Source organism: Acomys russatus, chromosome 4 (assembly GCF_903995435.1).
Source record: "Acomys russatus chromosome 4, mAcoRus1.1, whole genome shotgun sequence".
Classification (NCBI taxonomy): Eukaryota; Metazoa; Chordata; class Mammalia; order Rodentia; family Muridae; genus Acomys; species Acomys russatus.
In genome coordinates this window covers 2,986,911-3,004,191 of record NC_067140.1, presented here as the reverse complement: position 1 = coordinate 3,004,191, position 17,281 = coordinate 2,986,911, and the positions used below count along the sequence as shown (strand labels likewise).

The window sequence follows — 17,281 nt, the reverse complement described above, 5'->3', positions numbered from 1 at the left end:
GCTGGAGGAACAGCCCTCTCTGCCGCATGCGTCACAGGTGTCTGCTCAGGAACACAGCCTTGCGCGCAGGGTTAGGCAGCCCCTGGCGATGTGGCAATGAACTCTCCAGGTATCACTGCCACCCTGCAGGGCTCTGTCTGTGCAGCTCTTCCTGACTGCTCAGTCCCACTGAGGCGGCTGAACTGAGCCACAGGTTGCCTGTGGATCCTAAGCTTCTCTCCTCCCCCCACCCCCACCCCAGAGAGAGGCTTCTGGGAGCAGGGAGCCCCTGTTGGCTGTAGCGACTCACTGCAGCTCCAGGAAGGAGCTCTTGAGAGGGTGGCCGGAAGAGTCACTCTTCTCCTTCAAAACTGCCTCCTGTTCCAGATTGGCCACCATTTTGGCCTCCTGAAGTTTCTTCCAAGTATTCAAGCCAAATGTTCCTGTCATGTGACCAGGCCCTGTTCAGAACCAGGACCCTGAACCCACTGCCCTGCTCCTCCACCTCACCCACGCACGCAAACCTTGAGTGCCTGCCACGTGCCAGGAATCACGCCGGTGATACATCGAACCCTAGACTTGCCAGGCTCCAGTCCCGGGAGGCACCTGAGCTTAGGCGGAAAGTGTCCTGGGCTATGTGTAGGTTGACATGGGAAGAGCACTATCGCGAGAGCCTCAGCCTGGCTCCCAGCAGCTCAGGTGTGAAATGACAAGGACATAAAATGGTCGGGACCTGCCTGGGTGAGATCTGGGGTGCAGCAGGAGAGAGAGAAGTCAGAGCCCCGCTCGGGTCCTGACATGGAAGCCAGCTCAGCCCCAGAACTGATATGGTAGAGAGAGAACCAAATTCTCTGAGTTCTGTCCACCGTGTGTGCGCGGTGGCACAGGCATGCCATGCCACGTGTGAAAGCACCCCTCCCCGACACACACAACAAATAAATAAATAAACAAAAGCAGGCCATTCTCCTTGCTGTGGAGTTATGAAATTAAGAGAAAGAAAAGATACAGGCTATAGAGTCCCATTTTGAAGAAATTGTCAAAGAGTTATAGCAACAAATATGAGAGCAAATAAAATGAGAGACAGGAAAATCTTTGTAAGAAACACTAGGCTGGTAGTCACTTTCTTCTCCAGGCGTTCCTGGTGTGGGTCTAAGCTGTGGAGAAGCAAGCTTGGCCTCGACAGAAGGATGCAGCTGCGGGGCAGCTGAGTCAGCTCTTGGCAGCTGCAGCAGACAGGACTGGATCTCAGTCCTTAATGCACAGAGTCCTGTGAGGCGTGCACTGAGCACTGGAAGCGCTAGGAGGTGGAGGGTTGGACTAGAATGAGACTAAGAGAGAGGGTCCCCCAAGAAGAAGGCCAGCCAAATCCGCTTTGGCATACCCAAGGAGAAGGCCAACTGAGTCTGGCTGAATCTGCTTTTCAGGCCCGCCAGCTCAGATCCAGCTCCGGGGAGTGAGAAGACACATGCTCAGGGGAAATGATGCCAACTCCAGTCTTCACAGGTCGTTTACACAACGTCCAGAAAACCCCTACTGTGCTCTGTTTTTGAAATGTACGTTGGTGAACTGTTGTTCTGCGCTCACTAAGAAGCTGGCTTTGGAAGCAGGGGTGCCCACCCCCAGCTGTGTAACACCAACCCTAGTTATAGCTCAAGCATACTTATCTCAAAGTATCCTCCATGACCCCTGTCCTGGGGCAGGCTGGTCCCCTAACTCTATGCAGGGAGAACAGGAAGATGGCGAAATAGTCTAAGAAACTCATGTAGCCAGCATCGCCAATACCAGAGCCAGACAATGATGTCACCAAAAGAAAGCTACTGGCCAATATCTCTGGTGAACGGATATGCAAAAGCCCTCTGCCTGCTCACGGAGATGTCCTCAATAATAAAGTCAGTGTCCACCGCATAACCACAGGCACCCGAGTTCAATCCTGCAGTTCAACCACTGCAGAAAGGTGTGAGGCTAGATCCTCCCAGGACTGGGGAGACTGAGGCAGGCAGATCCCCGGGGTTTGCTGGCCAGCTGCCTTAGCCAAGTTGAGAAGCATCAGGTCAATGAGAGGATCTGATTCAAAAGATATCTGGCCTCCCTGTGCATGCACTCACATGTGCACACTCACAAACACACACAACACACCAGAATCTATCTTTACAAGCCAAGAAAACAGGGGAAGTCTGTAAATATTGGTATTAGCAATGGCTTCTTGGCCAGAACACCAGAAGTACTAACAACATAGGCAAAAATAGAGAAGCGGAGCTCTAAAAAAGCAGGATTACATGCAACTAAAAGCCCCTGGGCAGGTTAGAGGCGACCTATGGATTGAGAGGGAAAAGTCCCTCACAGTATGTCTAACACAGGCTAACCACTAACACTCAGCCTGACAGCAGAAAGAGCCAATTTAAAGTAGACAGAGGACTTGAACAGCCATGTATCCAATCGAGACATGCAAGTGGCCAGCGGGCTCTGCAGAGCTGCTCCGCACCTCTACACGGGGATCAGAACACACCTCACACTCACTGGCAGGGCTGTTATCAGAGCACGCAAATGGTGGAAACCTGGTGTGCGTTCCTCGGAACTGATGCTGGGACTCCCCTCTGGTTATTTTCCTAAGAGAATTGAAAGCATGTGGTTAAGCCATTTGGGAGACAGAGGCAGGAGAATTGCAAATTTGGGGCCAATGTAGCTTACACAGTAAGACCTTGCACAGTAAGACCCATTTACACACACACACACACACACACACACACACACACACACACACTGTATGCACGCACACACATTGTATACACACACTGTATGCACACACACACTGCACACACACACTTCACACACACACTGCACACACACACTGCACACACACATTGCACAACACTGCACATACACACAGCATATATACACTGTGAGCACACACAGCACACAGAGACTGCACACACACATATACACTGCTAATGCACACACACTGCACGCGCACACACTGTACACACCCATTGCACAATACTGCACATACACACAGCATACACACACTGCATGCACTCACACACTGCACACGCACACACACACACACACACACACACACACACTGGAAACCAGATCATTTGCTCCCAACTCCCAGATGTCAGTGCTGCATTACTGCCAGTGGCCAAAATATGGAAACAACTAAAGATGGACCAGACAATATGGCCAAAACGGACACTCTCCAGCCTCAGCAAAGAGGGAACTCCCTGGCTATGACAGTGAGGATGGGCCTTGAAAATGTAAAGCTCAATGAAATGAGCCAGACAATGGGCAAACTGCCCAACCTTGTGTCTAAAATAGTCAGGCTCATGGAAACAGACAGCAGAGCCCCGGCACTGAGAAGGGAGACACTGCAAGATGACAGAGCTCAGAGATCTGAGGAAGTGTAGCTACGCAGCCAAGTGCTGGGACCAAGAGAGCTTTACACTTGGCTGGGGAAAGAGTGGATATCGGGAAGCACTTCAGAAGACCGCAGCGATATTAACTGAAACTGAGGAATGTACATTACATATATGCTTAGTTAGGGGTCATCTCTAGACATATGCCAAACAGAAATGTATATGTTTGTTTATAACAAAAGCAGGTACAAGAGTATTTATACGAGTATTATTCATTTTTCTTTCATATTAGATGAGGTTTGTTCTATGAGCGTGGGGAGAGAAGGAGAGGGGGAGGAGGGTACCCTAGAGAGAGAGACAGGGAGAAAGGGGGAGAAGTAAGAGCAGGGGAGCTGTTCTTGATCGTGTGAAAAGCTAGAAAGAGCAACATGGGTGAAGAACAGCGTTCACTGTGGATGAATTTCACAGCCAGAGAGTTTAAAGGGGAAAACAGAAACAAAGAAAATGTGATCCCGTATATACAAAGTTCAGAAACAACCTGTGAGTTTAGAAGCCAGGCCAAGAATAGTGGTACCCACCTGGGACCCAGCATTTGGTAGGACACGGCAAAAGGATGGAGAGTCTGAGGCCAGCCTGGGCTGTCATAGGGAAACGCTGTCATTAAAGCCAAAGAAACCAAAACACAGTGCAGGAGTCAAAGAGACTGCTCAGCTGGTGAAGCACTTGCTACAGAGTCCTGAAGACTAAGTTCACATCCCCTGCCCCCCCCCCACTCACAATAAACACCCAGTGCAGCTGTGCACACCTATGCCCCGCGCTGGGCCATGGAGAGTGGCGAATCCCTGGAGCTCACTGTCCAGCTGCCTTAGCCGAATCAGTGAGCCCCAGGTCCAGGGAGAGACCCTGTCTGAAAAATAGGGTGGAGAGCAAGTGAAGAAGACATCCGATGCAGATCGCTGGCCAAGACATGCTTGTGTACTCAACAAACACACGTGCACACACCTGTACAAAACCTGTACATATACCATACATACACATATAGAGAAAAAGGGGCGGGGGGAATGCCAGGGCCTGGCCAGCTGGCTCAGTGGGCAAAGACACTTGCCACCGAGCCTGCCAATCTGAGTTCCACCCCAGGGACACACACAGTGGGAGGAGAGAACCACCTCCCACAATTGTCCTGACCTCTGCATGCATCCCGTGCCACATGCCTCCCCTAATAAATAGGTGGGGTTTCTCAACCGTGTTTTAATTGTTGGTATGTCTCCTACAGAAAGGCTGGTGGCAGCCAAGGTGATGGGGGGCACCCCGGGGTGTCTGCTTCCCAGTGTGGTCTGTACAGGTAGATATATGCACACTCTGGAAATTCAAACTGGGACTTTTTGAGCTCATGAGCTTTTCTTTGTATATAACACCAGGACTATGCTTATTTCCTTGGGAGTTTGGCTTTGTGTTTTGTTGTGGTTTGATTTTGTTTTTGAGACAGGATTTCCCTGTGTGGCCCTGACTGTCCTGTAGACCAGGCTGGCCTTGAACTCACAGAGCTCTGCCTGCCTCTGTCTCCAAGGTGCTGAGATTAAAGGTGTGTGCCTCTACCACCTGGCTAATGCTTATTTTCTTAATAGAAAAGATCAGACCTTACCAGATATAAAATTTCCTAAAGCTCACCAAGGCAAGCAAATATGGATGGATGAGTGAACGCGGGAAGGATGGTTGATGGGTAAGTGGCCAGTTGGACAGGTTCACATCTTACAAGATTTTATGTGCAGCTGTGAGACCTTCCTCCCCACAGGGCATCAGGGTAATGCCAGGTGCGCTTGTCAGGGACAGAGACAGGAAAGACCATGGGTCGCCAGCAACTATACCTTTGCTTTCACCAGAGAGTTTCCAAGCCTTGAGGTCCTGGTCGTCACCAGCACTGACAATCAGCTGGTAGGCGTCAATATACAAGATATCTCCTATGTTCTCCGAGTGGCTAGTCCAGGTAATCAGAAGTGCTGGGGGAACCAGAGAAATGGTCTGGCCCTCCACAACCTGTAGGGGGCAGCAGAGGATGACTTACACCATGCTGTCACACAGACTCCTTGTATCAACTAGCCTACATGTTAAATATTTACATTATAATTCATAACAGTAGCAAAATTACAGTTATGAAGTGGCTACAAAGTAATCTTATGGCTCTGGGTCACCACAGCATGAGGCACTGTATCAAAGGGCCACAGTGTTGGGAAGGTTGAAAACCACGGCCTGAGCAGGTACCTAGGACCCAGAGCAGCAGAGTCCAGGGAAGGGCACTTGGACACCAGCCAATGAGCTAGCTCTGGGCAGTTGGCATTAGCCTGACATCTGGTAGGTCTAAGCACTTCCCTGGCCTCATGGGCCCCTTTGTCAAAGCCAACGGAGTCATTTTCCATTTACTCTGCTGAGAGCTTCTACACAGACCACGTCATGGAACCTCATGATCTTAAAGACCGTAGGGCATGTTCACCACTTTACTGTGAAGAGAGGATCAAGAGATATTTAGAAACCAGCCTGAGGCCACAGAGCTAGAACGTGATGGGACCAGAACATAAACCCACACACCTTCTCTTTTCAGCCCAAGCGCTGGAAGAACAGACTGTAAGGGGTGGCTGGTGACATAGCTGGCATTCCACTAGGAAAGATGTTACACTGAGAGAAAATAACTCTGTGTAACTGAGAAGTGACCAAGACCGTGTGTGTGTGTGTGTGTGTGCGTGTGTGTGTGTGTGTGTGTGTGTGCGTGTACGTGTGTGTTGCATGAGTGTGTGTATGTGGTATTCATGTGTATATGTGTGTTTGCCTGCGTCTGGGTGAACACATGCACGTACATGACACGCATGGTGGCCTGAAGCTGACCTTGGATGTCCTCTTTGATTTCTTGGGATCTCTTGCTGAACCCAGAGTTTGCCAATCCCAGCTGGGCTAGCTAGCCAGCTTGCCCCGGTCTCTAGCCCACGCCATCCTGCCCAGCTGTTAGATGGGTCCTAGGGACTCAAACTCCAGTTCTCACACTTGGGCAGCAAGCGCTGTATCCACTGAGCCATCTCCCCAGTCCCAACCATTTGGAGATAAAACAAGACTGAGGAAGGGACATTTATTCTGCAATAAGCAGGAGTGATAAGTTCCCTCTTTAGTGGGCCCTGGCAGCACTTGCCCAGGCCACCCTCCTGCCATCTTCCTACCTCCTCCTCCTTCTGCGGGATGTAGTACACGGAGCGAATCTGGAGTTTTTTAGGGATTAAGAAGCGGAATTTATTCTCTGCTTCGGTGGAGATCTTGATCCCACTGTGTTGGAGTGGTTTCTGACCAGTAAATAAGCAGTAATCCTTGATGTCCCAAATCTAGGTGCAAAGTGTGAGTCAGTGGCCTCGCACCCCTGCCCCAAGCCTAGAGCAGGCGTGAGTTCCCCCGACACTGTCCCTCTGCGCTTCAGGGTGGCTCATTCTTACACCTTTGGGACAAACAACCATTCACCATAGAGGGGCCCCACAGGGTGATCTAGGCCAGAGCCCTTGCGCAAGCAGGCAGAGGGGTTTTGAGGGGCTTAGATGGACGAGGCAGTCCTGCCCCCTGTCTCATTACAGAGCACAGAATCATCCACGAGACAGCTGTTCACAGATGACACATGCGCAGTCACAACGGTGGGTAACAGGATCCCTGGGGGTCGGGGTGAGGGCTTGGAGAAGGCCTTCCAACAAGGTCTGCTTCATTTCACTGGCCATGGCAGAGAAGGAGACTCCTAAGTCACTCATCTTGTCCCCACCAGGTTCCCTAGTGAAACCAGTCCCCAGCAGGGCCATGTGCAGTACAGAGATGGCCAGGAGCTGGGCTGCCTCCTCACCTTGATGATGCCTTTACTGTCCCCTGTGAGGAGGATCCAGTCGTTCTCATCAGTAGCCATGGCACCCACAACAACTTCCCCATTCTCGTCGAGGTCCACAGGGAACTTCCCCAGCAGACCTCCGTTCCCGTGGATGGACCAGGCGTAGATGAAGCCATCAGCACAGCTTGTCAGCATGGCAGCTGTGTGTGGCAGGCGAGGCCTGGTCTGCAGGAAAATGATCTGTAGGAGAGAGGTTGGCCTGCCTCAGCACTGCCTGGCTTCTTCTGGCCACTCTTACACATCACTAATGGACCCACACGAGTCACCAAACCCAACTGATGCCCCACTCTCCCAAGATGCTACTTTCATCCTGGCAGGAACTAGGAAACAACATACTGGTCTGTGAGCTGTTTGAAGGCAGGGAATGTATCTTTGGTTGCCGTCAATCACTGCCTTACCCTCAGCGATGACAGTGGCTTCTGGTACCATAGTGTCTGACCAGCAAATGGTTACTGGAAGAAGACACATGAGTTTGCCTCGTTCATCTCAAGTTGTCCAAGTCCTATTACTCTCTCAGTGTGACACAGAGAAGAAACTCATTCTCTCCTAAATGTATTTACAGCAAATGTACATGCGGGTGTCAGAGGATACCACGGTGGAGTCAGTTGTCTCCTTCCACCCACCACGTTGGGATCCTGGGAATGAATTCCAGCTGTCAGGCTTGCGTGGCAAGCACGTTTGCCCGCTGAGCCATCTCACCAGCCTAGGACCTTGAATGTTTGATCTTATCTCAGAAACTAGCAATATCTTCTCATTATACTAGAAGCTTATATTAAGCTTTCCTGCCCACTGACTACCCCTGAGGGTGGGCACTTTCCTTCCCCTGGTCTTGGGACACCTTTGCATGCCCGCCCCCCCATCCCGCCCACTACCAGAACCACAGACCTGGAAGTTTCAAGTATGCACTCAAGATAAAGATTTTCCCCCTAAGCTCCTTAACTTTACCATCAGTCCCTCGTCTGCCCCAGCCGACTTTCACTCAGCTGATAGACACCATCCAGCAAATCAACTGTGGCCCTGCAAACCGCTCCAAAATGGCCAGCACCTCATTATGAACCCCAAGTGGTCCTGCAGAGCTGGCAAGCCCTGGACTTGCTGAAAGCCAGTGTGTGGCAGAGGACTGGCTTACAAACTGTAGCCTTTAGGGGCTGACTTCAAGGCTCTTCTTTGGTCTCCCTGGGGCATCTAGCTCCTACTCCCTCCCAGACTTTGACCCACATTGCAGCCTTCCTGGATCACCATAGTGACCTGCCCAGCTGAAAAGCAGCTTCAGAAGAGACTGCAGTGGTCCTTATCATCAACAAGAAGCTGGGATGATGGGTCTCCCGGCTGTGCAGATATCCGGAAAGAGCTTATTAACCTGGACTGGAGGATTCCTGGTGGTTGGATGAAAGCCAGCACTCCTCAGGAGCCTGTGACACCATTTCCACCTATCTCCCAAAAGGAGCCATTTTTCTTACCTTGCTGGCAGAAGGGACATATGGCAACCTGTGACACCTCTCAGCGTATCAAAGCCCACGCTGGCCTCCAGGCTCCCTCAGTTTCTCAAGTACCAGTTATACATGTCAAAATCCATGCTAGCATCCCAGCTCTTCTCAGCTCCTCCTCTACCCCAAAGTCTCTCCAGCTCATAGGCTTCCCTCCCGCAGCTGCTCAGCCTTCCTATAGCTACAGCTATTCTCGCTGCCCTCTCTGTCTATCTCTTTTTTTTAATTTTTTATTAATTTATTCTTGTTACATCTCAATGGTTATCCCATCCCTTGTATCCTCCCATTCTTCCCTCCCTCCCATTTTCCCCTTATTCCTCTCCCCTATGACTGTTCCTAAGGGGGATTTCCTCCCCCTGTATATGCTCATAGGGTATCAAGTCTCTTCTTGGTAACCTGCTATCCTTCCTCTTAGTGCCACCAGGTCTCCCCCTCCAGGGGGCATGAGAGAAACACGGGAAAATAGCAAAGTAGAAGGATCCAGAGGGTCCTAGAAACCTACAAGTAGAACATTATGATAGACAGATTTGGGCCCAGGGGTCCCGCTCAAACTAAGGCACCAGCCAAGGACAATACAGGCAGTAAACTTTAAACCTCTACCCAGATCTAGCCAATGGACAGAAAATTCTCCACAGTTGAGTGGAGAGTGGGGTATGACTTTCACACGAACTCTGTCTCTCTCTTACTCCCACTTACTCTCTCCTGCCCTCTTACTCTCTCCGGCTGTGTCCTGTTCTCTGCCTCTTGCTATGTCGCTATCTCTGCTGTTCTCTCCCAGTCTCTTGTGTCCCTAGCCCTGGCCATGTCCGTTCTGCTTCTTTCTCTCTCTCTGCTCTGAACTCTTCCTCTGATTATTCCTTTTCTCTCATATCTACACCCTTAACCATATAACAGGCGGCAGAGGTCTTTAACCCTGCACTCCTAGACCTGGTGTGCAACTGCCCTACAAGATGATTCTCAAAGCTTCAGACAGAAACAAAACTAAACAAAAACCTGGCTCATTCTTCACACAAAACCAGTGGAAGGAAATGAAGTTGATAATGAAGTGAGTTCTGACAGAAAAGGATGTCCACTGAATACAGTCATATTTTTTTTTTAATGAGTAGTAAACTACAATTTCAAATGCTTACTTTGGTTTTGAAAGTGAAAGTCTGCTGGGGCAGACAGATGGTAAAGTTAAGGAGCTTAGGGGGAAAAATCTTTATCTTGGGTGCACACTTGAAACTTCCAGGCCTGTGGTTCTGGTAGTTGGCGGGGGGGGGGGGGGCAGGGGGGCAAAAGTGTCCCAAGACCAGGGGAAGGAAAGTGCCACCCTCAGGGGTAGGCATTGGATGGGAAAGCTTACTATTAAGTTTCTACTGTAGTGAGAAGATATTGCTAGTTTCTGAGATAAGATCAAACATGTATATACAGCATAGAAGCATAGGAAAAAATTCAAATAAAGGAAGTCCAACGTGCCTGAGTTTTTTACAGAATGTTTTTTTTAAGATGTGTGTGTGTGTGTGTGTGTGTGTGTGTGTGAGATGCACGTGAATGTGGGTGCCCATGGAAGCTGTAAGAGGATGTCGGACAAGACTCACCATCATTCACACCACAAATGTGTCTCACTTCTGAACTGGGAGAAACTGAGGCTTCCTTCCTTCTCATCCTTCACTGCCAGCACTAGGGAGGCAGAACAGCCAGAGAGGAGAATGTGCAGGCTTATGGCAACATTCCATGAATTGTGGGCCAAGCTAGGGCACAGGACTGATATGCAGCTGGTGCTGGGGGTGTGTGCAGTCAGGAGGCTGGCTTTGGGCAGGACTAGGCCGGGTGCACATGATTAAGAAGCATAGATAACCAGCACCATTTCTGATGTATTCTGTCTCAGATCCCTCAAGCCCCTCAACCCCCAAACATGGTCCCCTCTCACTGGGGAAGGAGATGCTGTGTTGACATTGGGATCCCAGGCTCCAGTAAGTTCTCAGCCACAAGAGGCTGACAGGTCTTCCTTGGGCCCTTTCAAAATAAGACAGGACAGCTCACAGCCACTGGAAGTCTGTCCTCAGGAGATCCAGTGCACTCTCCTGGGTCTCTGGGCACCTTCGTGGATGTGCACATATAAACGTGCAGACAAGCATATACACAGTAATAAAAAAAAAAATCATATTAGTTCCTTCGGCAGAGTGCCTACCTAGCATGTGTGAACCCTGGGTGCGCTCCTCAGCGCTGCACAAGCCAAGTGGCAAACACCTGATGGCCCATGGCCCTACTGAACACAGCTCACCTTCTCCACTGAAACATTGGAGTGCAGCAGTATCTTCTTCCAGAATTCTTCCTTTTCCTTTAGAGTGTCTTTGTGAGGTGGTGGCTTGTCGGGTGTGTGAGCACTCAGAGGTTTCTAAAAATATAAAATAAAATAAAAAATGGCCTCCCAGGTAGCCTCCTGTAGACCAAAGGGATCAGAGGTGGGGTATAAAAAACAGTCAAAGAAAACCAACCCTGCAAAAAGACCAGTGGGATATCTGGTTGGGCCTTAGAACACTCTGAGAGCAGAGGATGTCCGTTCTAAGTGAGCAGCAATTCTTCTTTATAGGGCAGAGACTCAAGTTGCCTTAGGGTGAACCCTTCCTTTGTCCTGGAAGGGAAGCTAGAGCCGCCTAACATCCATCCTTCTCAAGCTACGCGTGCAGAGGCCTAAACTCATCAGTCAAAGATGGCCCAGTGTCTGACAGGAACGTGGGTTGTTCACTTTCCTGATTCCCCAAGCACCCTGAAGTGCCTGAGTCGCAGAGCACCATGACTTGTCAGCGCATCTCAGCATGGTACATCTCATAGGGCTATAAGGCCCCTGCATCCCACAGGACAACTTACTTCACATCAGTGGACCCTGAGGGCGCCACACCTGGAACTGGGGAAGCTGGTGTCTCGTTCGAGCCTCAGGCCTCAGCTGAGGTCTGCAGAAGCAACTAGACTGCCTCCTCCATCCCTCTGCCCCTGCACTGAGAGCCTCCTGTACTTAGTGTTGGGATAAAGTCATCACTCCCACAAGCCCAAGGTCAGTTACCCTCCTTCAGGCCTTGCTCCCATCCCACATCCTAAAAACCAGAGCTGTCAATCAATCCTGAGCCTTCAGGGTTCGGAGGTCAAGGCCGTCATCTCACTACACCTTGTTCGTCTGTACTGCAGCTTAGGCTCTTCACAGGTGGCATTTGGGGCCCCCGACAGTTCGCCCCTGGGCCAGGACCAGGAAGCCCCTATCATTCCATTTAGGCTCTAGAATTCAGTGCCCTGTGGGTTCTATCCCTAAGCTTTCAACTCTTAGACCTGGTCTGGGAGATGCTCTAGGAAGGGGCCATCCCCAGGCCTGAGTAAGCAAAGTGGGTCAGCCACAGTGGAATCAAAGCAGAGAGGTCTCCTGCCCGCTGCCTGCCTCTCCGAAACATGCTCAGAAAAAGTGAGCAGGCCTTTAGGTGCAGGAGGGATGGGCTCTCTCCCACCTGCTGAGTCGCACTCTTTTCTCGCTCTGAGTCTCGCTGGTGTTTCATCACAGGGGGCGTTGCTATCAGCCTCTTCCTCATAGTGGAGACAACAGACCTCTTGCAGGACTTCTGTGCCGGCTTCTGCCTTTTGCTGCCTGGAAAGACCTTGCCTTTGGGTGCGCATTCCTCTGAGTCTTTCACCTATGCAGAGAGAGTGGGCAACTCCAGAGACACAACCACCACAAACCAGTGCAGAGGTCCCCAGCCCTACAGGGAACCCAGCATTGCCTCCCAGAAACCTTATGCCTTGAGCGGCCTCAGAGGAAAGCTTATAAACACACCCTGGGCCTACTACTAATGCCCTGGGCAGGGCACAGCTCCTAAGAGAAATTAAATGTCCCCATCTGAAACATGAACAGTGGTTTCTGAACATTACCTTAGTCACTTTTAATCTTGGGTGAGCCCACAGTATAAAATAGATAAAACACTGAGCTGTTTGGGGGATGTAGTACTTATTAGAGCCCCCCCCACCCCACCCCCACTCCCCGACCCAGAGCTTTGCAGGAGTTTCCACCCATCAGCATACATATGAATAGGTGACCTCTACCCACTGGAGGAGGTGATCTCTAGCCCCATTCCAGCTTTAGGCAGCTATGATGGAGCAATGGAGAGACTGTGCTACAACTTAGCAATGTACAGACCGTGCTACAATGTAGCAATTTAGAGACCCTGCTACCACATAGCAATGTGGAGACTGCTAAAATGTAGCAATTTTAGAGACTGTGCCAGTTTCCTACATCCCTAATCATTAGCCTGGGGAGCCTGGTGTGAGATTGCTGCTCAATTGGGGAAGCTGTGGGCAGAACCTACTGCCAACCTGATGGGGTTCGAAGGGCCATGGGAAGAGCAAAGCAGTCTATTGGTGTCGGTGAAGGTGTTCTCAAGGCAGAAAGACCAACCCTGAATGTGGGCCCAGCTGGAACAAAGAGAGGAAGCCCATGTCTCTTGGTACCCTTTTCTCTGATTCCTGGTCACCCTGATGTGAGCCACCCAGACTGTCCTGGCCCTCTTGCTATCGCAGACTGGAAGCTCAGAAACTGTGAGCCAAGTTAAGTCCGTCAAGTGTTTTGTTACAGCAATGAAAAGCTAACAGTGGGCCACCTTCAAGGCGGAAGTAATCTATTGAAAAGGACAGCATAGCACTACCAGACCCTGGAGTCAGACTGCCATGGTCTAGTTCTACCCTTCCTTGGATGTATCCCCTGAGAAAGGTGCCTGAGCTCTTCGTGCCTCCATTTTCTCCTCTGTCACATGAAGATGCTCATAAGAGCCTCCATCCACTGGCCTCGCTACCAACCCCCACCCCACCCCAGTACAACTTTCCATCTCTCCCCTCTGCTCCCATGGTGCTCTCTTTGCACTTCCTGATTCTGTCCCACAGCCCAAACAAAAATAAAAAGAAATCGTGATTAGAGTGAAAGGTGCCTAGGAAGCTAGGAGAATGCGTGGCACTAAGATTGTACCTTCCTCAGCTGCAAAGGCAACGGGCTCTTAGAGGCATTGAAACACAAGATGGGCTTCAACATGCGGGTATTCCAGAAGATGATGTCGCCGTTGTAGGAAGAGGTCCCAAGGAACTGGTTCTGATACTTGGCCATGCTCAGGATGTCCTCCGTGTGGTAGGTCTGCCAGTGGTAGCAGGACAGTACCGGCTTGCTCTCATGGAACCTGTGCACATGGCCAGAGGCAGAAGTCCCAAGAGCTCACAGGATGCAATGCTTTTTGGAGGAAACCACAGCCTTTGGGATTCAGGTGCCAACTCAGAGCATCATGGTCTCAGGGTGTAAAGCCCCTACTGGCCTCATTTTCTAGGCACCGACTATGCACCACACATAAAGACTTTGCTTTTGAGGTTTACTAATAACGAATGAGGCTTAATCATCGCCTGAGTAAAGACGTAGGTTAAAACAAGGGAAGGTGATAGCTGTCTCCAGGCCTCCAGGAACAGAAGGGACCCTTGTACATGCTGGTTCCCTCCTCCCGGAATGTGGGTCCCTCCCAAGTGCTTCCTCATTCTCAGCTCTCATCTAGGCCTCATTGACTCAGCTGTTCAGAGCACTTTCCAGTACTAACCAAGGGCTCTGCTCTTTCCCCACAGCAGTCAATACACTTCATAAATCCAATGATCTTGTGACTTAATAGAGACTGAGTGTTTGTACGCACTCAAAATTCCTATGTTAGAACCTAATCTTTAGGTGAAGAGTGGAGCCTTGTGGATGACATCTGATCATGAAGACAGATACCTCATGACGGGTATGACAAAGAGACCAAAGAGAGATTTTTGCCCCTCCCTTGCTGTAGAAACTACAGCAAGAGGATGGCCCTTTGTAAATGAGAGAAAGGCTCTCACAAGACTCTATACTGTCTTGGCCTAGCACCTTTCAGCCCCTGGTAAGTGCAAGAAACAAATCTCCATGGTTTATATGTAAACCACTCCATGGTGTTATGCTACAGCAGCCTATGAGACTAAGGTAGAAACTACACAGAGGAGTAAGGTGCTGCAATAATCAGTAACACCTAAAAATGTGCAGGTGGCTTTGGAGGGAGCAGTTGGACAGAGGCTGGAGGAGTGCTAAGACACAGGCCAGGAAAAGCCTATGTTAGCACATCTCGGCCATCAAGGATGGTCCCAGTGACAGCATGGACGGTTCAGGTGAGGACATAGAAGAGGGGGGAATAGAGAAGGTCACGCTGGGGATGTAGCTCAGTGGATAAGTACTTGCCTAGCCTGTGTGAAGCCCTGGGTTCGATCCTAAGCCCTGAATAACCTGGGCATGGTGGTGATGGCTGTAATCCCATCCCCAGAGAGGTGAAGGCAAGAGGATCAGGGATTTCAAGGCCAGGGATTTCAAGGCCAGCTTGACTACAGGAGAGGGAAAGAGGGAGGAAGGGAGGGAGAAAAGAAAGGATGGAGGGGAGGGGGAGACACACACACACACACACACACACACACACACACAGAGAGAGAGAGAGAGAGAGAGAGAGAGAGAGAGAGAGAGAGAGAGAGAGAGAGAGAGAGAGAGAGAGAAAATGTGTTCCTCCAAAACTGGAGAGGGGACCCAGGCTAAGCACACACTCAGCCACTGAGTTACACTCCCAGCCCCATCTTTTTAAATGTCACCTAAGTGGTCCTAAGTTACTATTAGCAATGTAGTTGCCAATAACCCTTCTGATATCTCAAGTAGAAATGAGGAACCCACTATTGGAAACTGGAGGCAAAGCCATCCTTGGTACAAAGTGCCAAAGACCTTGGCTGAACTGTGTTCACATTCAAGTGCTTTGTAGCAAGTTGCAAGCAATAAGACTACGTATATGTTTGACTGAGGAGATTTCTAAAAAAAAAAATATCTAAAGGTGTAGATGGTTTTCTCCTGTTTATTGTGCTATTCTGGAAACAAGAAGTGATTTTAAAATGAAATTGTTGAGCAAAGGGGGAAAGCCTGTGATTGCTGCCCAATAGTGGAGCATTAGCCTAGCACATATGAGGCCACGGTTCAGTCCATAAAGGGGTTGGGGACAGAACTTAAGATTTGAGACCTTCTCTTCTCAGCCTTTATCTGCTGGAAGGAAAGATGAGCCTGCCATGGTGTGGTCCAGGCTGTCTGAGGTGATTACTGTGGGTCAGCCACTTAACCGAAGCTGGGCCCTATGCCCTAAGACCAGTGCTTCTCAACCTGTGGTTCGCAATCCCTTCGGTGAACCTCTGTCTCCAAAAATATTTATACTATGATTCATAACAGCAGTCAAATTACAGTTATGAAGTGGAAACAAAAAAATTATACTTTGGGGGTGGTCAACATGAGGAACTGTATTAAAGGCTCGCAGCGTTAGGAAGGTTGAGAACCCCTGCTTAAAACAATGGAAGAATGACTCTAAGAACAATTTAGGCATTTGAACTATCCTTCCTGCTGAGAAAGGGTTTCAGAGAAGAGGCCACCAGTACAGGTTAGACCTCAGCAACCCTTACTTTATAGTCTCTCATCCCGCATTCTGGTATCATGTTCTTTAGCCATAGCTCCTGAGGGTGGTAGTGTGATACAAGCTGCACCAACAGAGATGGGAAAGCGTGGTTGCTTCCACCATCTAGATTCCAGTGGGCAGAGCCATGAGTTCAGGACTCCAGCCCCAGACAGCCACAGGACCCAGGCAGGGAATAGACCCATCACAGAGGCATCACCTGGGCCCAGGGCCACCAAGAGGCACAGCTTTCCTCAAGCCAAGGAAGGAGGTTGTTTGGAAGCTTACATGTCCAGCTCCTGAAAAACAGGATCTCCATCTCAGGAGCCTTGGAGGCAGAACATCAAGAAAGAGGAGTATTTAGGAGACCTAAGATAATTCGGATAAAGCGGCTTGCCACTAATCGTGATGACCTGAGTTCAGTCCCTGGAACCCACATGGTGGAACTGATGCCCACAATTATCCTCTGATCTCTGCATGTATGACATGGCACAAATACTAAGGTAGATAGATGATAGCAGATAGATAGACAGACAGACAGACAGATAGAGCCAGACATGGATGGATGGATGGATGGATGATGGGTGGATGATAGATGTGAAATTTGTTTCAATGCGTTCAGACCCATTTGGGATCTGTTGTTCCTTCTTCCCCCCTCCTCCCCACCCCCAGCCCCCAAGTCTCCATCATCTGCCCTGTACTCATTTCTTTTGGACTCTGGAAGTACCTAACTAGCCCAGGTCACATGTTTATAGCCAAGAGAGAATTTGCCTCAGGATAACTGGTACACTGGGTCTCATCCACATCTAACTTAAACATTTAGGTGAGGCTTTGGACTTAGGCATTTCAGTTGATGCTAACCAAATGCCAACCTCAGGGCCATGGTCTTCCCCACTACCAGTTGGCGGCCTTGTCCCTCCCTCCCCCTTAATTCTGTTTCTTAGGAAAGGTGTCAGCTCTGAGATAATTATGTAGCTCAGTCATTCCAGGGGACCAATGTTAGAAAGAGCCCGAAGCCTGCAGGAATGCACTTTGCATGTGAAGACATGAATTTGAGAGAGCCAGAGGCAGAACACTATA

At 49.9% G+C, this 17,281-nt stretch overlaps 1 protein-coding gene across 1 annotated transcript in view; it reads right to left on the bottom strand.

Moving 5' to 3' along the window:
* Positions 1–17,281, bottom strand: part of Efcab8 (EF-hand calcium binding domain 8) — a 60,466-nt gene that overhangs the window by 2,614 nt on the left and 40,571 nt on the right. The window contains exons 19-24 of the mRNA XM_051144820.1: positions 13,708–13,912; positions 12,203–12,385; positions 7,195–7,416; positions 6,536–6,694; positions 5,198–5,366; positions 290–422 (exon numbers count right to left, since the gene is read on the bottom strand). Coding sequence (XP_051000777.1) covers positions 290–422; positions 5,198–5,366; positions 6,536–6,694; positions 7,195–7,416; positions 12,203–12,385; positions 13,708–13,912 — 1,071 coding nt within the window. The remainder of the gene's footprint in view (positions 1–289; positions 423–5,197; positions 5,367–6,535; positions 6,695–7,194; positions 7,417–12,202; positions 12,386–13,707; positions 13,913–17,281) is intronic.